Genomic DNA, 21,195 nt, shown 5'->3' on the forward strand with positions numbered 1-21,195 from the left:
GAACTGTAGCACTATATTTATGAAGTGGTTGTCCTAGTTTCTTTTAATGTACAACATTTATAACATAAACTGCAGCTATAAAATCGTACTTGTGGTATAATATCCGAACGCACAAAACAAGTTTGTCATATTTCTGACTTCTCTGACTATGTCAAAATTGTCAAACGATGACAACAAACCGTTCTAGTCTAGGCGTTTAAATAGAGGAGAAGACTATTTTCTTATTGAGGCAATCAATACTGATTTTGTTTATCCACCAGAAAACCCAAGTCACAGGTTTGTTCACCTATCAAATTAATTGGTATATAACTTTCATAAGAAACATTGTCGACAGATGGTGTTTGGAGTAACGTGGTACACTTTATATTTGCTTAATGAATGCGTGAATTTAATAGATCCCGTGCTTGTTGTTTCACGAGGCGTGCCGCAAGTGCAGCGAACTATTTGGACAACGAGCGATACTTACTGGTCATAATCAATTCCGCTTAATTAACTCACTCATTTGCCAAATACTTTTGTGATAACAACGAATTGATTACCTAGTGTTTTCCTGTAACATATTTAAAAGATAAGTAATAAATACATTAAAATTAAATAATAGTTCATTAATTACAGCACCAAGCACAGTCTGGGATTTCACCAAAAAATCAGACGCGTTAACAATCATCATTTGTGTAATATCAGAGAATATCAGATCAAGTTGAAGAGTGAGAAATTGCGAATTGTGGCATTAAATTTGTGTATATTTGGTTTTTCTTATTTACAGCTATAGAGTCTTATGAAAGTGAGTGAAAACTTCTCCTTATTTCATATTTTAGGAATAATATAAGTTCATATTTTAATGAACAGAATTAAAATTTGTTGTAATATTAAAGGAGGTTAGTAGCCACTTAGAAAATGCAAAAAATTGCCCTACCAACCATGTCGGAGTAGTGTATATAGATACACAAACAAGAGTTATCTGTAGATGGTCTTGTCTTGTATGATGATCTTCCCCTTATTGACCTGAGTTAAAAGCATATTTTATTTTTTCTATAACTTCTAGGTATAACCTAAAGTGCACATAATGTGCATAATGTGCACTGGTGTAGGTTATCATGAAGCCAAGAACTACCCATGATGCATCTCCGTAACGGCAGGGACAAGCCCAACTTGGAAGTGAATGTGTATCTGGATCTCGGCCATCAGCACCAACATGTATTTGTTTGAGAAGCTGAAAATTTTGGATCTCTGCAACAACCACATGTAATAATAATTGCAACTAGAGTTAAATTAGAGGAAGAACTTCTAGAGTTTGAGATGTCAGCTTAATCCCTAGAAACACAAGGAAACATAGGTTCACAAATAGATGTGAAACAATGTACAGGAACCGTTCATACAAATTAGATGTGATGGAGAAAAAACACAGAGCCTGCTTGTCTAAAAACTTTATTTTCATTTGGTTACTTTAATGGGTTGGATTAAACCGGTATGACGTAATACCATTATATAAAGGTATCGTTATATTTCAGTTATCAAGTTATAGCCCCTGGCTGTAATAATAGACTGAAAATTGCCCATAGAGACATATATGTTCCTGCAACAACATTAAAGATCGTGTGGTTACTCAGCATTTCCCCCCTGTCATAATGTGAAGAAAGAGCGAAAAAAATGCTATCCTACAGATGCAGTTACCGTTGGCGAAAGAGATGGATTTGTTTCGTTTCAGGGTCTACTTGGTCAGATTACTGTGAAACATAACAAAAGTGTTTTACATGGCTCACAGGGTTATGATGGCAGTACAGGCCAATGTATAAACAAAAATTTTATGTCAATGCTATGGATGATACTAGCTTGTTTGCCACCACTTTTGCCCCATTAACTCTAGTTGTAAAAGAAACTGTCCACATACTATGATTGTCTAGACCCTTAGGTATAGAAAAAAAAAACAAGGACTTGATTCTTGCGGAAAAAAAAAAGACTAGAAGACGAAATAAAGACGTTGTCACCTGAGACAATAGAAATTTCCAACGGAATTAAAATAACCACTTGCTCTGGGATCTCTATTTTTTTTATACCACGTTGGTGGCAAACAAGCATACGGCTCGGCCGATGGTAAGCAGTTTAACAATAATTGATGGAAAAATCCTTAACATTATTACAGGCTTCACAATTACATTGCCCATTCTGCAAAGCTACAAGTAATGATTTTAATAAGCTTAATTTACTGTATTCGAACTGTCGACAAAAATACTATGCTCCATGGGCCAAGTCCTCTGCATGCTTGGATCCGTTTGAGTCTGGAGTTTTTGTTGCATCATGGTTCCTCAGGTGCAAAAGTGGAGAATTGCAAAAGAGAGTTTTCAAGCAGAAATTGTTGAGCGAATAAAGAAACAAATTTAAGACGAAATTAGATCTAAAATGGGACTGCTGGTAGACGTTCGACCTAATTCAGGGACAGACTGCTCGAGTTGCTCTAAACTATAAAAACTGACTCATCTTTAGCGATATCTTAGGTCTCGAGCAGTGGTTATTAGACGATCTGCACACAGTACTAGTGACTTTGCCTTCTGGACTCCCGATTGACAAATTTGATTGTTAAATTTTGAGAATCGGTTGCAAAGAAATATGTTAAAAAGTACGGTTGGTTTTATATGCCTGTAACATTGCACAAGATTTGGTTCATGGCAAAGATATCATAGTGTGTGTTACCAGTTGGTATGACGTCAGCGCAAGCTGGAGAATCCAGAAAAAAATTTGGCGTTACGACCGCGAACATCATTTCAGGAAACACAGTCGCGAAATAACAATTCTCGATCTCTTCCACAGAGCCTTGGAATTTGGAATCATCTGACCCCCACATTTCTAGTCTCCATATGCAAACATTCTAAATTTCCCATGGCAGCCTTACAACTTTTAAAGCCAACACAATTTGAAATTGAGAAAAGTGACATGGACGAACAATCTGAAATTCTATAAAATTTTCATCCAGATATCAGTCTCATTCTGGTATCAGTAGAGAACTTATGTGTCGAGGAATACATTTTTATTCGCTATAATTAATTATTATTAAGACCCTCACTCGTTTTTTTAATACCTACATTTATTTTATGATTGAATGTTTTGAATATAGAAAATAATTAAACTGTTTATTTCAGTCAACAATTTAAAAGGTTTACTACATAGAAGACTCTTAATCTATTATTATTCATTTTTTAATTGTGTTGAGTCTGAGTGGAGATCATACATTAAGTACATTTACATATGTTCATGCTTAGTATTTTTAATTAATTATGTTTATTGGAAGACTTAGATAAATTATTCAGTAACATTATTTTATATTTTATTTATTTAGTTTTAGACAGGCAGCTGATGCTGGTACCTACTTCTAAATCAGAGTTCACTTAGCATGATTTCACTACTTAGATAGTTTGTCAAGATGACTATACCTACTATACTAGATTATGTCTTTACTATTTTATTTTATTTATTCAGTTTCCGATTAATTCCACTTCTATCAGTATTATCATAATTCAAAATACTGTGTGTTGTGTTTCCGATTTATATTTTATTAAAATAAATGTGTGACAACCCTAATATCAGAGCTAGAGTCTGTACATTCCACGACTCTTTCCGAACAGACTCTATCAGAAAAAACTTAGAACTTTATTAACTTCCAAGCCCATTGACGATAATTTTAGAATTTTTAATATGTATTTTTTAGTAAGTAAATATTTTTTTCCCTTAAAACTAACTCCGCTTTCTGTATTGAAAGGGAATAAATCAGATATTTTGATTTTTTTATAAAAAAAATGTACTATATCTTAGTTATTTACGGATTAAACACAATACTTTTTATAATTTAAATAGTGCTTAGCGATATACTCGTACTCACGACGAGATCAAGCAAAGATTAAAGCATCTTGAAGAAAATTAAGAATTGACTTTTAGAAAAAACAAAAAGTCAGCACATTAATATGAATTTCTTTAAAAATACCTTAATTGATATGGAGTGCCCTTGCTATTTCGCCGAACACCCCTAGACCTACCCATGAATCACTCTTCCATTATACTAAACACAGCAAAGAAAATGATTTGGTATCAAACCAACCATTGATATTTTATGCATTTAGCTACATATTTGGTTCAATTGTATACACTCCCTGTGACAACTGTTGTCCACGATAGCTGTTGTAAGCGAGAAACTGTGTTTAGATCAGTGGTGGGCAATTTCGGCAAACTTTCTTCATGGCGGCCCAGGAAGTTTGCCCACCACCTGGTTTAGATCAACATAAACTTATTATGACAAATATTGTTTTAATTACGTTATTTATTTGCATCAGCAGTACAAGGCGTGTTAGGCGTGTATTATAGTGAGTATCTATTACATCTATAACAGTATGCAACGTTCTATTTCAGGTATATAGGGCTATCTTCAGTTAATACAAGATGTACGATGTGTACGCGAATAACCCGCAGAGCCAGCCAACCACCCCGCCGGCCCCAGAGAAGGTGCTGCGCTTCGACCGCGGCTACATCTCCTCGCTGCCCGGCATCCTCAAGGGAGTCCAGTTGGTACAGTGTATCAAATAAACTATAAATATCTGGGAAAAGGATCTTTGCTTGGAAAACGTATAAAAACTCAAAAATGCGCGTTTTCCCAGAGATTAAGAAATACCTAGACCTAGATCGATTTTTCGCCCCAGAAAACCCCCATACAGCAAATTTCATCGATAGCGTCAGAGCCGTTTCCGAGATTCCCGAAATATATCTTAGGTACAAGAATTGCTCGTTTAAAGGTATAAGATTGACACTCATTTAGTCATTTGTGACATTGATGTTCACATCTGTATGTTTGCAGCATAGAGAAATCAGTTGTAAGCTTAAAGTTCTCACTCCATACAAGCACAAAGCCATTTATAACAAGTTTTAAATGATTTTTGCAAAAAGATATTTATAATTCAAGCTTGATAACTGGATAAGTGTTAAGTTTTAAGTGAGTCTCAAATTTATTAATAGGTTGTACTATATCTCCCATACTTATTATTCTCTTTATTTATCTTGGGTCTTAAGTTAGGCATTTTATAATATGAATATAAAAGTAAAATACAAAATACATATAAACACATTATATAAAAAACCTAACCTAAGTTGCCGCTAGCAGCGGGACTGGGCCCAAGCTGCCGGTGGTCAGGGCCGCAGAGAGAGGAACCGCCGGACTATCCGCGTCGTGTCCAAGATCGCCGCCTTCTGCATCTCACCCTTCATCCAGCCCCCTAGCGAGAGTCCTCAAGGTGTTCGAGTTATCGAGACTCTTCGCTATGAGACCGTTTGCTGAAACGACTATCGGGACAATGATCGTCGAATCAACATGGCGGTTATCCCGTGAGCCAAATGTAGGTACTTACTTACTGGACTTGTCCTTCTCGGCTTTCACGAGATTCTCTTCATGGGGGATGGTGATGTCGACGAGCACGGCCCGGCGTTGCGATCGATCTATTATCACGATGTCAGGCTGACTCCGGGACGGCGGCATGCCCGACAAATGTCGACTGTACCGTCTTTCAGGATGTATTTCCAGTACTTATTATTATTAAGTACGGTAACTCATGTATGTATGGAGTGGTCATTTAAAGAGTACTTATTTCTCTATGGTTTGCGAAGATAAAATTGTATAAAATTTAAAAATGATATATAATATTACTTTACAAACATTATACAGAAGACTTATAGCTTTATTTGTTGCCTTTCAGTTATGTAACCTGATCGGTTTCATCTGCATCAAGGTGTCAAACATCTGGATCTCATCGATCCCCTACAACCTGCTGTACTGGATCTGCATGGTCATCACTACGGTCCTGCTGCTGTCGTACTCGTTCCACGTGGTGGAGAAGCACGACCGCTGGCCGTGGCTCAAGCTGGAGTTCTTCTACTGCTGCGCGGTGGTGCTGGTCTATATCATCCTGGCGATCATTGCCACGGTCATTGGCGAGGGCGGGTATGCTGTAGGGGTGAGTCACACGTACATATTCATTATCATATATTTATGATTGATTTATTAATCAATAAATTCTAAAACTTGGAACTTTTACCCCTCAAATAAAATAAAAAATAAATTATAAATTGCATTGGATGGAAGATTGTCATAAGCAACTTACAAAAAGAAGTAAAACCCACCAAAATATTTACAAGAAAAATGTTGCCAAGAAAAACCATAAGGCTCGCTTCGCACTGTCAAAAATGTGTCAGAACTCATGTAGAGCCAAGCTTCTAACTTTACAAACCCTAACTTCACAAACTCTACACGTTAAGCAAAATATGTGGCTTATTTTACATGAAAATGTTTTTGGTGGGATCCACTTTTCTGATAGCAGTTCGGTTCTGTAAGGGCCGCAGTTCTAACCTACCCTAACCCACTTTTAGTTAGAAGTTCGGTTCTGTAAGGGCTGCAGTTCTAACCTAACCTAACCCACTTTTTTGTTAGAAGTTCGGTTCTGTAAGGGCTGCAGTTCTAACCTAACCTAACCCACTTTTTAGTTAGAAGTTCGGTTCTGTAAGGGCTGCAGTTCTAACCTAACCTAACCCACTTTTCTGATAGCAGTTCGGTTCTGTAAGGGTCGCGGTTCTAACCTTACCCACTTTTCTGATAAAATTTGGTTCTGTAAGGGTCGCAGTTCTAACCTAACCCACTTTTTATATAGTAAGAATATGACTTTGTTGTAGTTCTTCGGATTCTGCGCGATCATCGCTTACGGCTTCGACGGGTTCCTCAAGTACAAGGCGTGGAAGCGCGGCCTGCCGCCGCAGTAGGACCACACACCACACACCACACACCACACACAACACACAACACAGACACACCAATTATCTAGGATAAGCTTAGCATTTTATTTTATTTCTATGTACTTATTTTTTTCTAATTATATACGGTTTGGGATATTTTACCTTTTGACCGCCAAAGACCGCTCTACGGGCCACTTAAACTTTAAAATGTACCTTCATTCATTCCGATATGGTTTATTATTGAGTGTTTTGTAAATAGTTGGCGGTCAAGAGCCGTACTTTTAAATGTACGTTACAGGTTGAAGTTGTTATATAAGTATCCAATGAATGAGAAAAGTCAATATTTACAGTGATCGAAAAGAAAGATGCATCATTTAACGTTTAGTTAGTAAAGTAGGTAATCAACTTTACTAAGATCTTTTACTACCAAATGGCTTAATTGAAGTAATTATTTCCCATAACTGATTACTTGGCAGTTATTGTAATGATTGTGTTAGTTTAAGGCGCTGTCACGTATACGTGACATATGCGAGTCGAGAGGGTGTAGTAAATGTTCTTTTTATTAATTTATATGGTTTTCAATACATTATTCTAACCATCAAAAATAAAGCACATAACATTTATATTATATAAGTAGTTACAGTTTTTTACACCGTAGGTGATTTTCAAAAATCTCTGTGTTGTCGTTTCTTAATTAAGCAGTCAGATATTTCGCCTAATCACTTTTGTTTTATACATCACCATGATCTGCCATCACCCATCAGGCATCAGGCATCACATACAACCTAAACTAAAATATACGCGACCTTTACTATACAACACAAAACTCAACACATATATTTTTATAAACTATATTTGTAACATTATATATTTGTGTTTTATATATCTTGTACCTAATCATGTACTGTAGTTTTGTATAGACTTTTATATATGACGTTGTCGCTTTATCAAGTAAACGTGCCTTTGATGTTTATAAATTAAAAAAATGTGCTTTATAGAAGTACGTGTTTCTCGGACACTTCGCGCGCATTTAGTAATACATATAGTACTTTATCAGCTGTTATAAAAGTGTTACTTACGCATTTTTATTATATATTATATACTAATTAAGTATTTATGTATGCTGACGATGTGACCGTAGTGATCACAGCTACGAACGAACAACTGCTCGAAGAGGCTCTAAATGACACCGTAAATCGATTGCACATTTGGTTTACGCAAAACGGTCTAGCGCTTAACACGGGAAAGACCTGTTTCCTACGAGTCAGTCTAAATGGCCACCCTAGCACTAACCTCAAGATCCACGCGGGGTGCACAAAAATTGAACAAGTAGCGACAACCAAACTCCTCGGCTTTGTGCTGGACAGCTCTTTGTCTTGGCGGGAACACATCGATGCTGTATGTGGACGACTAGGTCAAGCATGCTACGCACTGCGACGCCTTGCATCAACGGCTAGCAGGGATACAGTCAGATCATGCTATTTCGCTACCATTCATTCCATACTATCATATGGCACTGAGCTATGGGGCCGAGCATCGGATTGTGACCGTGCCTTTCGAATGCAGAAGCGCGCAGTGCGGAGCATCATAGGTATCCGCAGTGATGAATCAGTCCGCGACCACTTCAAAAACCTACGCATTCTAACACTACCAAGCATGGTAATCTTTCAAATTGCTACCTTTACCTACACAAATATAAGTAAGTTTAAACGTAAAGGCATAGTGACCTCACATAACTTACGAAGCAATGCACATCGAGACCGCCTAGTTGCAGCGCTTCACAAACTCACAAGGTCAGAACAGTCGGTGTACGTCACAGGCCCCGCGATATACAACCGCCTCCCAGAAAATATAAGAGATGCAACATCTCACCAATCTTTTAAAAGAAATTTGGAATCGTGGCTACTCACAAAAAACTTTTATACTTTTAATGAAATGATGGAATTGCCACTGACTATATAATATTGTTATTTTATTTTATTAAGGATAACTGACATTACTAATATTTCGTACGAAATAAGTATCCTGTAATGTGGAATTTGTATATTTGTTGTACAAAATTGTTTTTTTTGACTTGTACCAGTACGCTACCAATAAAGATTATCTTATCTTATCTTATCTTATCTTAAGCATTTTTCAGATTGTTACATGACCTCAAATCCAATTGAGAGAAACTCGTGAATGCGTTTGAGATGGCGTTGATAATCTGTGCTGGCACATTACACACAGCACAACCATTATTGTGGTTTTGAAACACCTCCAAAATCTTGCAATGATGTTAACCCTTTTCCAGAAATAGTACGATTTATCGACCACATACGCGCCAATAGAATCGGACCCACAGAATTTGAAAAACTATAGAAGAACGTAAATTGTAGACAGGCTGCACTCACTCGCACCTCGTGCCGTACCACAGAGTGGGGCCGGCTCGCTACGACGCTTAACCGTCTAACTAACCCGTTTAAAATCCCGAAAATGCCGTAAGCTCTGTTTTGGAGTGCAGAAACACTAGCCAATTAACAAATATCACTCATGGAGGCATTTCATACCATCAGTAAATCTTATTTCATTAATTCATTAATATTGTTTACATAATTGGATTTCTGCAACACGTTTTTATACTACCGAATACAAAAATGAACATTATGTTAACACAACAAGGTCGATATCAATTTAAAATAAAGCTGCAGAACGTTCTTGAATGAGTCAACTATTTGACGCTACTCGCCGGAGCGGTTCGGCCTGGCCAGCCACATTAGGGCCCATAATCGGCGTAATCCGTAATTGCTGAGGTCGCCGTCATCGAAATCGATGAGGAGGACTAAATATCTTAGCAAGCTTTAAGGTTCAAGTTAGATTGGTCGACTTTCGAAGAATGTGAATTGTCTTCAAATGTTACCTAAATCACCAAAGCTGGATTAATTGGTGTGCGTTTAATTGTGCGGCCTGGTAAAGGGGTAGTCTATAGGTAATTTCTTACTTCTCGATATTATTTGATTGTGTACCAAAGTAAGAAAAGGCCCGACTCGTGCCATTTGGCATGAGAAATAGTATTTTAAGGCATATTTTTTTAAACTTGTTTTTTATTATTTATAAGAAAACTTTTTTTAACACTTTGAAAAATCATTAAGTTTTGTGTCTAATAAGTTCCGATTTTTAACAGTAGAACTTGACATGAAGTTGTATTGTATTATTTGTAAGTTGTAACACCGCCACCGCTACACCACCGCAGCTATCGCGGCGGCATGGTCAGAGATGTGGCCTTATTTGAAATACTTGTACAGGGTGGACAAATAAGAGTGATAGGTACACTTTGTTTTTAAATTTTATTGTAAGTGCAAAATGTATTAAATATTTTTTCATAAATATATTATTCAGGGTTCATTTCTGCCAAATGTCTACCTCTAGCAGCAAGCAATTTTTTCTCAAGTGATTGTGTTGTTTAAGACTAGATTAATTTCGAGAAAGTGACAGTGATTGGCACCCAAATTCCCCAAATTTTGTAGCTCCTGAGTTGACTTATTTCTATGTGGCTATCTAAAATTACGTGTCTATACTAACAAGCTGATGTAATTGAATCAGTTAAAATCGACCATCCGACATAAATTTACTAAGGTAACGCCGAAAATGTGCGTAAATATGCAGAAAATTGCGATGATAAGGGCTCACATTGGCCTGTTGTTAGTGGTCAACATTTATTTCGTCAGACATTATGCTCCGCATGTATTTGCCAACCCTGAATAATATATTTTTAAAACAATAATTCATAATCTTTGAACTTAATATAGTTTAAAAACAAAATGTAGTATACATCTTATTTACCCACCCTGTATTTAAAATGCAGATACAAAATACCTATTTTGTTTTTGAATATGTTTTGAAGAAAACTATATTGAACTTTATTTGAAATTGTTTTTGGGACCTATTTTCTATATTCAAAATACTTTTTATAAGGTAAAGTAGGTAGGAATTACAATCCTTGCAACTCTCTCATTCCTTTAACATGGAACTGGTGAATCTGTTTAGTAACGCCGCACATGACCACAAGCGTAGCGAGTGATTCAAAATGTGGGATCTTGAGCGTTGCGAGGGTTTCAAGGCACGAGAGGTGAACAAACTTATCTGCCCTGGTGAACACAACCGAGACGTTTTCACCAACCAACGAGAGGTAAATACTAGCTGTAAAACATTACAAATCTAAATGATCTAAAGGATAAAGAAAGCTTTTCCAACTTGTCGATTCCGAGTAAAACTTTTTAACTCAGACTTCACCATTTATCGCAAAGTATTTGTATTTTAAAAAAGTATTTTGAAAATACCTATTTTGCATTTTAAATACAAACTTGAAAACTGAGAACGCTGGTGGCCTAGCGGTAAGAGCGTGCGACTTGCGGATCCTGAGGTCGCGGGTTCAAACCCCGGCTCGTACCAATGAGTTTTTCGGAACTTATGTACGAAATATCATTTGATATTTACCAGTCGCTTTTCGGTGAAGGAAAACATTGTGAGGAAACCGGACTAATCCCAACCAGGCCTAGTTTACCCTCTAGGTTGGAAGGTCAGATGGCAGTCGCTTTCGTAAAAACTCGTACTTACGCCAAATGTTGGGATTAGTTATCAAGTGGACCCCAGGCTCCTGAGCCTGGGCAAAATGCCGGGACAACGCGAGGAAGAAGAGTTACAAGCTTGAAAACTATTTTTCGAGGAAGTATTTGTATTTAAATACTTTTTATTAACTGGTTTTTCATATATCTGAGCATGCTAGCGTCATGCGTCACTTTCACACTTGTTAGAACGTGACAGGTATGGTAAAAGGCGATAAAAACGTGGCCGTGCCACCGCCGTCGCCATATCACAAACAAAGGGTAAAATAAAGACATCTATGTATTTTTAAAGTATTTTCGTGTAAGCTTTAAATGTTTACTGTATACAATGTGTATATGTATTTAAATAGATTTATCAGCGGGACCTCACTTGTTGAAATAAAACTGTGTTAACACGATTAAAGCTTTTTATTGATAACATCACAGTGAGCCCTATACCGTGTGCGGCCTGTGTAACACGAACAAATAATTTAAACATGAATCCTCAAACTATGACACTTTTAAAAATTATGAAGTCTTTAGACTTGCTATTTTTCATTCAAATTAAATCTTATATCTTCGATGTACGCCGCCATCCTCAATATCCTCATCCAACTCAACTACAAAATTTGCAATACATACATTGCGTCTTGGAATACATTAAAGTCTCTGAACAAATGTTGGTCAGTTTGAGGAGTTACAGTGCAGCCTACAACAGTTATTTTTTGCTCGTGTCGCAGGCCGCACACGGTACCTATAACAATTATTTTTAAAAGTATAAGACAATTTTAACGTTCTGACATATTTGGTCATTTTGGTTATTAACTCATATTCTTATTTATAACGTTACATGCACCACCGTTAAGAAATAAATAGATACGGTCACTTATGATGAGACGCAATACCTAATCTGTTCGTCACATGGCAAGAACTTTTCCATGGAGTGGTACCTATTAGAAAGAGGTGGATAATTATATCAATAAATATGTAGAGATTAACTTTAGCAAATTTGGCCATAATATGAGCGTGCAATTCCACATACTCTTACTGTTAAAATCCCATAAACATTTGTGACAATTACTTCCTGGCCTTTAACTTGGTGTACATTCTCAAACGAATAAAAAGGCCGCAGAAGGGAAACGGAAGGAACGTGACTTTTACAAATGGCCACTACCCTTCCATACTTTAGTTTACTCTGCTGCGGCACTCATACCCGCGGCTGCGTTAGCCAATATAAATGCCTTTGTCTTGAGCGCACAAAATATTTATTTTATAAAGTGTAAAATGTGCTAAGATTGGACAAATAGAGTTCACCTTATATTCGACACAAACACGAGCTATAATTAATACCCCGGACGGATTTTCATTCATATATTAGTTAGTAGTTGGGGTTTATCATCAAACCAAATAACAAACCGTGTAAAATATTTTGCACCACACCAACTGGTAAAGACCCTCTTGATTGTTCAAAAAGTAATGAGAAAGTTGCATTTTATCCAATTTTATGCAAATTTTGAGTTGTTTCCTTATGTTAGCTAGTAGAATTTACTTTTAAATAATGATATTGAATGATAATGTTAAATAACAATTTTGCCCCCTTGTAAAACAAATTACGACACACCCACCCTTTGCAATCTGTTAAGGACTCTATATATGACGTCCGTCAATGAAGGTGGACGTCCACACTGTCAGCTGACAAATTATAAGGTCCGTTGGGACTCCCGGCAGCTAGGTGACAGGGCTGCTGTAGCACATTGCAGGCTAGCGACTACTTTTCTAGATCAAATGTCAGTAGGTATGCAATAAGTCATTAACGCTAATTTTGTTTGTAAATTATGATTTGCAAAAAAAAAAAAAAAACAATTTTATATCACTACTGATTTTGACCACATCAATCAAATATGGAATTTGAATCTGGTTTGATACAATTGTTCCTAGAAGTTTTGTTTTCTTTAAATCTCATAGTTACTAAATGCTTCTTGCGATATGTTGAAGTAACATTTAAACTTAACTTACGTTATTTACAAGTGATCAGGGAATTAATTGATTTATTGACGAATATCACATACAATAATAATATCATCGCTTAAAACTAACATAAATTATATAAGTACATTCGAGGTACACATTTACATGATTAGAAATTGATTAAAAATTAATAAATATTAAATACTTTATCCGTCGAACACTTCACCTAAAGAAAAATACATTTAAAAATGAAAAGGGTACATTTCGGAAACGGGACAGGAACGGTCCTTTTTTGATCTACAACTAAGGGTGAGTTCGACTAAACAAAGATTCGGCTGACAAAACAGACAGCAGCGGCGGACGGCGCACGGCGTACCTGTGAGGTGAGGTGGCAAATCGGACAACAGCCGAGACGGAGCCCGCGGTCGGCCCGCCCGCGCGCACCCGGCACGTGCGGCGGCCGGGCGCGGCGGCGGCCCGGCGGCCCGGGGTGCGCGCCCGGCCCCTAGGGCAGCGCGGGCGGCCGCTTGGTGTGCACGCGCGCGCCCTGCGCCAGCTCGCCCGCCTGCAGCGCCCTGGCCTTCTGGAACGCGTCCACACCGTACGACACCATCGCCAGGTACCCGAACAACTGGAACAACCACCGGCCTCATGTAGGGGAACGCTCCATCGTATTACGTTACGTGAACCTTCGGCTTCGGATGTTGACTAGCGATTCGTAAACCTAATGCCGACACGTATGATCCCCGATGGCCAGCTCGGAGTGACACTAACTAAGTGCAAATACGGCAGTATTTGCACTCGAAAAGTATTTGATCTGGCAAAGCGGGAGCCAAGTTTGTTCCAGTTAACGATCTATCAACGGACTTGTATTTCAGAAATTTAGATTATAATGTACTCTGGCCCGGTATGGTATGTACCTATGGCGTGTAAATATACTAAAACAGATAACAATGCGTACCTACAGTTGACGCACATTGCGCAATGATTTAGTCAGTGTAGTCGAAGTAGGTGAACGGCAACGACACGACACTGGCGCGCCGGTACGTGACTAGATTACCCTCTTGGCCGCCGCGACACCTTTTCTAGTTGTCATGTCATAATACACGTCTCAACTCACGTCTACATTTTTTTTAATTGATACTTAACTACCTTATTCATACGAGTCACTTATGTTCCGATTTAAAACATTTAGGCCGGTATATTCATAATAAAATTAAAACTCGAGCATACAAATATTAAAAATATATAAAATAAATAATAATAATTCGAGAACAAAATTTGAAATAAATATTTCCGCTCGGTCTGTTTCAAATGTCCCCTCTGCCCACCACAAGTGAGTAACAATAAGTTAAAGTGAAGGTGAAGGAAGAAGTGGAGTTGAATAAAGAGTAAGACGAGTCCGTCGAGTTCCGGCTCCGGCCTGGCGATGACGATGACGGCTGCGCGGGGAGAGCACTCACCCCCGCGGCGGAGTAGGCGGCGTCCCCGAAGGCCACCGCCAGCGTGGCCGCGGCCAGCTGCAGGAACGTCAGCGCCGCGCTGCCCGCCAGCTCCACCTGCACACGCTCGTCTGCTCACTGACGGATATATCCGCACCATAGGTCCAACGCCATACTCAGATTAATCCGTCCCAGACCACAGAGCGACATGGACCTATGTGCATATACATAAAGTTCAACTTCAGTTTTGACACTTCGGTAACGTGGCGTCCGAAAGACAGCTTTTGTGTTTGACACGGTCCCGGGTTCGAATCCCGTTAAGAGCATTTTATTTCTGTGATGAGCACAGATATTTCACGTTAAAAGTTTTGTATTACTCTTTCGTCCGTAGTATTTTGGAGTTTGGCAGTGTTGTTTGGAGCCCACATTTTGGCATTCATAAGTCACGACTTGAAAGGATTCAGAAAATTTTTTGTAAGTCCCTTGATTACAGAAACGGCCGCTATAACTGTGATTATTTTTCGTCAGCAGCTAGACATAGTCTCCCTCCATTGGAGAAAAGAAGAGCATATCTAGATGTTTTATTTTTATTTAAAATTATTAGAAATCACATAGATTCTAACCTTTTATTAGATAGCGTTTCCTTCAAAATCTCTCGTTTCCACTCACGTTCTAAACCCACATTTTCTATTTCCTCCTGTGGCACACAGTATGCTAAAAACTCTTTCTTTAGGCGCACTTGTTATTTGTATAATGAATCACTTAACGATATAGATATTTTTGTTCATAGTTTGTCCGTATTCAAGAACAAAGTTCGGCAAATTTTGTTTTCTAGAAATTGATCAATTTGGTTCCAGTCATATTTTTCATACCTTTGTATGTTTTCTTAACTTACTTGCATGTAGTACACAACTAAACCGGTAATTTATAATTGCGTAATTTACATTTCTATGTAATAGTTTTCTTAGTAATGTAGGAAACTTTAGGCCTATTTTTAGTCCATTTACTCTAGACATATTTGTAAAAGGCTGTTTGTTTTCTAAATAAATTATAAAAAAAAAAAAAATATTTGTTCCTGAATCATGGATGTTCTCTAGGTGTTTAAGTATTTTTAATATTTATATATTATATGTATCACTGTCTGACCAGACAAGCCTTCTTGGCTTACCGTGGGACTTGGAGTGAATTTATGTAAGAATGTCCCTATAATATTTATTTATTTAAATTAATAAATGACTCCATTACTTGCTGAAAAATGGCAGAAGTCAAACTTCCCAGCCATTCTTTTTGCTACAAATCATTTCGAATCCAAAATTCATCATGTGCAGCAATGATGGTACTCACGTCACGTCTATAAATATTGATACGAAAAAAGTGCCAAAAAAATATATACACGACTTTATTGCACATATATTTAAGTAGTGTATACATATTTTTGGCACATTATTCGTATCGTTATTTTCAGACGTGACTGTACTATACTGCTACAGAAGCAGCAGCCCTGCTAATACCATCACATTCTATAAAACTACAAGATTCTCTCTTCCGTTCTTGTCAAATAAATTAAATTGTAACTTTTAGCTTGATGAAATATGCCCCAGACAAGAACATCCGTGGGTGCGTACCTTGAGCCATTTGAAGTTGTGGTACTTCTCGACGACGTGGTAGAGGTACATGAGCAGCAGCCCGCCGGTGAACGCGAGCCCCAGCAGCGACACGAACACGAAGTACACGCCGCGCCCGTTCGAGCGGAACGCGCTCGCCTCGATGCAGATGAAGCACAGCAGGTTCAGCACCTGACCGACACACCAACATTACGTACTTAACATTAGCTAAGCCACGTGGTGCCACGGCCCGTGGTGATACAAAAAACTTATAATTTTGACTCAAATAACTGGAAGACACACAGTAGGCCTAGCATGAGTCATGATAGTAACTTGCTACCTGCCTTTTTCTAACTGTTTTAACTAGAGTTATCTTGTAGGCGGGATATTATTGCAGCGCTCCTGTGCTGAGCTAACTGAAGTCATACTTATAATATAATAATAGTATGCTTTTTTATTCATATATCGTATGGAAATTACACTGTACATTGATGAAATAGTTCAGAGTCTAAATCTACATTTTTCCAACTAGGTAATGGCTGCACTCATTTTGGTTTTAAAATCTTCCACGGGGCCATCATACTTTGTCAGTGGGCATTTTGCTTTGGGCATAGTATACTGATCCAAGTCAGTTTTCTACCAATCATCCCTCGTTACTTAATGGCCTAATGGTGTTGTAATATGCAGCAGTGAAAATTCATTGTAATTAACAGTTTAAAAAGCTATATTTAACTTTACCTACCTATCTACTCATCCAATTGTCTGACATTCAAACCTCAAGGTCGATCAGGCTAATTATGACCTTTTTTTATTATTAGTGTACTGACAGGAAATGACTGAAAGTAATCAAGATTTTTCCTGTCAGTCACTTTTTCCAGCAGTAGTGTGTCTGTGTACAAGTATCAGTTTAGATTGACCATAATAACTTACAACCAGCACAGCCTTGATGATGCCAGGTGGGGTGACAATGTAAGAGAGGTCAAAGCGGGTCTCAGTGATGAACACGGTGTTGGTGGAGCCCAGTGACTGCACTGGAGGCGCTGGTGGTGCTCCACTCGGGTATGCCATGTTCTGGTCACAATTAGAAAGAAGTGCATTTTATATCAGGGAGGAACTGGAGAGTTGGTAACTCTTACTTTTCAAATCTGAATGTGACAGGAAGAAGTTGATAACTCAAGAAATTTGAACCTTATGTAATTCAATTCATATTTCTTCAATTTTATATCTTGAGTTATCAACTTCTTCGCATGGTTTACTGAAATAATACCTATTTTAAACTCAGTAATTATACTAATTGTCTATTAGCACTAATTGCAATAGTAACACAAATAAGTTATTAACCAATTTCCTGATAAAATAGCCACGACTTTACCTAAGTCTTACCTTCGGAATTAGTAAATCACAGCAGTTCTGTTTTCCTGTTACTATTTGCAGACAAAATAATTCTCTTGAACTATAAACTGCCAAAGCACTAATAAACCACTCCCTCCGTTATGTTATTATTCACAAGAACAAGCAGATAAGACATGACACCAACACTCACCGATATCCCAGCAAGTACTGGTCGGTGGTCCTCGACGAGTATGTAGTAGCGAGCTCCCGCGCCCGAGATAAACAGCGGATGCGGCGCGTCCTCACCGACCACCCGTCACCTTGGCACTCATTACTAAACTATGAAAACATGTTACACACGTCAATGACTCACGTTACCTATATTTACTAATCGTTTATGCTCGGCGTGATATGAGCGCATTTTTCACAACAAACCACTCCTATCAAACCAAATTCTACCCATTGTTTTCAAGATTACCTATATCGTTACGACTGTCGCGAATATACTGATAAAACAAACAGTATCCACACAATACACCGTTATCAATAAAACTATGAGGTCTATGAGATGAATGCGTGAGTTCTAAATAACTTTGTGATCTGATAAACTATTTTATTTCTTCTTCATTGATGCTATTTCATTTGAGTTACGGCTCTGCCAGTGAGTGCGAAAAGAATACCGAATGAATACGCACTTGTTGAATTAAACGTCAAATTGACGTGTACATTCCAGTCTACGCAAGTTATTAAACAATAAATATATATAAATAAAGTTGTCCTTTAGGTGGAATATATGTAAAAATCGCTCTTAACAGAATGCGCAAACGTGGAGTCACGGGACAGGCTTAGCCTAGTGTGACCCACAAAATTTATGTCAATGTATCCGATGGAAAGTTACGTGTTCAGGCGTGTTACCAGTTTTACACACCTTGGAGGATTTAGCAACCGGAGTCGCCTTTAAGAGCTTACTTGCCATAAACACTACAACCAAAAAGTATAAAGCATTTATAGATGCATAGGTACTACACATGAAGCCAAGTTCAAAGAAAAAGGAACTGGCGACGCAACCGTGTGTAATATTACACGAACCATTTCGAGCTACTTTTGACCCCTTCACAACTTGAAACTTATTTAACCTACACACATGAATTTTGGCACAGTTATTCAAGCTTGTCTAAAATAAAAAAAATCATAGACGTAGCTCAAACAGTTATTGATAAATTAATGTTTAAAAACCGGCATTTCATTTGGTGTACGTAAGAGAAAAAATCTGATTTTTTTTTTAATTCGATTGAAAAAAAAAATATTGATATAGAACAAAAACCTAACCCACTTCCAGATTACCTAGAAACTTGAAATTTGGCATCAAGGTAGGCGATTAAGTGTTCATTGGGAAAAAAGTCTAAAAACAGAAAATTATTGAAAATTCGGTTGAAAAAAATCATATATTGATTATTGATATAGGTCAAAAACCTAACCCACTTCCAGATGACCTAGAAACTTGATATTTTGCAACAAGGTAGGCTATAAGGTGTACATAAGGGAAAAAATCTAAAAACAGAAAATTATTGAAAATTCGTTTGAAAAAAATATATATTGATATTGGTCAAAAATCTTATCCACTTCCAGATGACTCAGAAACTTGATATTTGGCAACAAGGTAGGCTATTAGGCCTACATAGGGGAAAAAATCTAAATAGCAGAAAATTATTGAAAATTCGATTGAAAAAAAATCATATATCGATAAAGGTCAAAAACCTAACCCACTTCCAGATTACCTAGAAACTTAAAATTTGGCATCAAGGTAGGCTATTAGGTCTACATAGGGGAAAAAAACTAAAAACAGGAAATTATAAAAAAATTTGATTGAAAAAAAATTATATATTAATATTGGTCAAAACCTAACCCACTTTCAAATGACCTAGCAACTCGAAATTTAGCAGCAAGATAGGATATTTGGTGTACATAGGGGAAAAAAAACTGAAAACAGATAATTATTGAAAATTCGATTGAAAAAAAAATCATCTATTGATATAGGTAGGTCAAAAACCTAACCCACTTCCAGATGACCTAGAAACTTGATATTTGGCAACAAGGTAGGCTATTACGTGTACATAAGGGGGAAAATCTGAAAAATGAAAATTACTTATTAAAAATCCGATTGAAAAAAAACATATAAATCAAAAACTTAACCAACTTTCAGATGACCTAGAACCTTGATGTTTGGCAGCAAGGTAGGCTATTAGGAGTATTAGGTGTATATAGGGGGAAAAATCTGGAAATAGAAAATTAATAAGAAACCGATTAAAAAACAAAAATTGATATAGATCAAAACCCTAACCAACTTCCAGATGACCTGAAATCTTGATATTTGGCAACATGGTAGGCTATTAGGTGTACATAATGAGAAAAATCTGAAATCAGAAAATCATTTAAAATCCGATTGAAAAAAAATCATAAATTTTGAATTCATATAGTGTTGTTTGGCGATCTACTCCAACTGCCTCCAGTGAGACAACTGTCGCCATTCGAAAACGTGAAGTCGACTGATGCACTTAAATGTGTAGGTTCCCTTAGCGTTCCGAATTTATGGAAAGAACTATTTTTTATGACAAATTGACAATAAATATGAGACAAAAAAACGACCAATTTTTCGGCGAAAAATTTGTGTAATCAGTTTAATAATGTAATGTTGGCAAGTATGGAACAACCAGAAATTAAATTAAATTCCACAGACGAAATAGACTGTCCACGGTACTTAAAAACACGAGCAAAGGAAGTACTGAAAAATAACGAGGATGATTCATCATTAAATGCTGGCTTAAAAAATGTTATCACAATAAAAATAGGTGCTCGTGTAATGTTGCGAAGAAACATAGATGTCAGTAAGGGGCTGGTAAACGGATCTATTGGCAAAATAGGAAAGGTACATTGGTACGTCAACAGCAACAATAACGTACGTAAAATTACAATCAAATATAATCATAATTTAACGTACGGAATTAGAACGTGTCACGACTAAGTTTCAGATATTAAGTAATGCATATGTTTATCGGGAACAATTCACTATTTGCTTAGCATATGCTATTACTATCCACAAATCACAAGGCCTTAGTCTTGTCAGCGCTCTTCTTGATATAAAATTACAAGATTTCAAGATTTCAGAATTTTCAACACAGAACTTGGCATCCATATAGATCTCAATAATTTTGTAGGTAAAGACACATTATCTTAATATCATATTGAACTTGGCTCTCATTTCACATTTATGTTTTTGATGGGATTTATATTACATTAAAAATTTAACTACTGGCTTCAATGACATTGTAACAGTGTTTCGATCAGGTCACGTGTCCGTCTTACGAATTTTCAATCTGTCGAATCTGTTGGTCACGTGACCTGTCACGAGTTTAATATTTTTTCCCCATCACAAAAAGTGCACAGCGCCGCTAAAGAAGTTTTCACTTCAAAAATATATATTACTAAGTACTAAATTCCAAATTG

At 37.2% G+C, this 21,195-nt stretch overlaps 2 protein-coding genes across 4 annotated transcripts; one reads left to right on the forward strand and one right to left on the reverse strand.

Annotated features, from left to right (window-relative positions):
* The first annotated feature begins 131 nt into the window (after positions 1 to 131).
* LOC133533925 (CKLF-like MARVEL transmembrane domain-containing protein 4) lies at positions 132 to 10,563 on the forward strand. The gene is made up of 4 exons (XM_061873011.1): positions 132 to 276; positions 4,399 to 4,554; positions 5,733 to 5,990; positions 6,703 to 10,563. Exons 2-4 carry the CDS (start codon positions 4,429 to 4,431, stop codon positions 6,787 to 6,789), a joined length of 471 nt encoding a protein of 156 aa, XP_061728995.1. The 5' UTR covers positions 132 to 276; positions 4,399 to 4,428; the 3' UTR covers positions 6,790 to 10,563.
* A 1,196-nt stretch (positions 10,564 to 11,759) lies between these two features.
* Positions 11,760 to 20,236, reverse strand: LOC133533924 (uncharacterized). Of its 3 annotated transcripts, none has more exons than XM_061873010.1 (5): positions 17,903 to 20,225; positions 17,290 to 17,430; positions 16,381 to 16,551; positions 14,777 to 14,872; positions 11,760 to 13,944 (listed from the first exon to the last, which is right to left on the reverse strand). In XM_061873010.1, the coding sequence occupies exons 2-5, from the start codon at positions 17,425 to 17,427 to the stop codon at positions 13,819 to 13,821; spliced, it is 531 nt and encodes a 176-aa protein (XP_061728994.1). In that variant the 5' UTR covers positions 17,428 to 17,430; positions 17,903 to 20,225; the 3' UTR covers positions 11,760 to 13,818. The 3 variants fall into 3 exon arrangements, with proteins under 3 accessions (XP_061728994.1, XP_061728992.1, XP_061728993.1); XM_061873008.1 differs by lacking the exon at positions 11,760 to 13,944 and having other exon boundaries at positions 14,609 to 14,872; positions 17,903 to 18,030; positions 18,170 to 20,236; XM_061873009.1 differs by lacking the exons at positions 11,760 to 13,944; positions 17,903 to 20,225 and adding an exon at positions 17,743 to 17,895 and having other exon boundaries at positions 14,609 to 14,872.
* Positions 20,237 to 21,195: the final 959 nt, after the last annotated feature.

The sequence above is a fragment of the Cydia pomonella genome, unplaced genomic scaffold (genome assembly GCF_033807575.1).
Source record: "Cydia pomonella isolate Wapato2018A unplaced genomic scaffold, ilCydPomo1 PGA_scaffold_220, whole genome shotgun sequence".
NCBI classification, from domain to species: Eukaryota; Metazoa; Arthropoda; class Insecta; order Lepidoptera; family Tortricidae; genus Cydia; species Cydia pomonella.

Bases quoted from the DNA above. Each gene is read 5' to 3' on its own strand.
- LOC133533925 (XM_061873011.1), top strand. From the start codon at position 4,429: ATGTACGATGTGTACGCGAATAACCCGCAGAGCCAGCCAACCACCCCG. The intron at 4,555-5,732 runs GTACAGTGTATC...GTTGCCTTTCAG, and splicing joins TCCTCAAGGGAGTCCAGTTG to TTATGTAACCTGATCGGTTT. The intron at 5,991-6,702 runs GTGAGTCACACG...ACTTTGTTGTAG, and splicing joins AGGGCGGGTATGCTGTAGGG to TTCTTCGGATTCTGCGCGAT.
- LOC133533924 (XM_061873008.1), bottom strand. From the start codon at position 17,427: ATGGCATACCCGAGTGGAGCACCACCAGCGCCTCCAGTGCAGTCACTG. The intron at 16,552-17,289 runs GTAAGTTATTAT...TGTGTCGGTCAG, and splicing joins TCATCAAGGCTGTGCTGGTT to GTGCTGAACCTGCTGTGCTT. The intron at 14,873-16,380 runs GTACGCACCCAC...GAGCGTGTGCAG, and splicing joins ACAACTTCAAATGGCTCAAG to GTGGAGCTGGCGGGCAGCGC.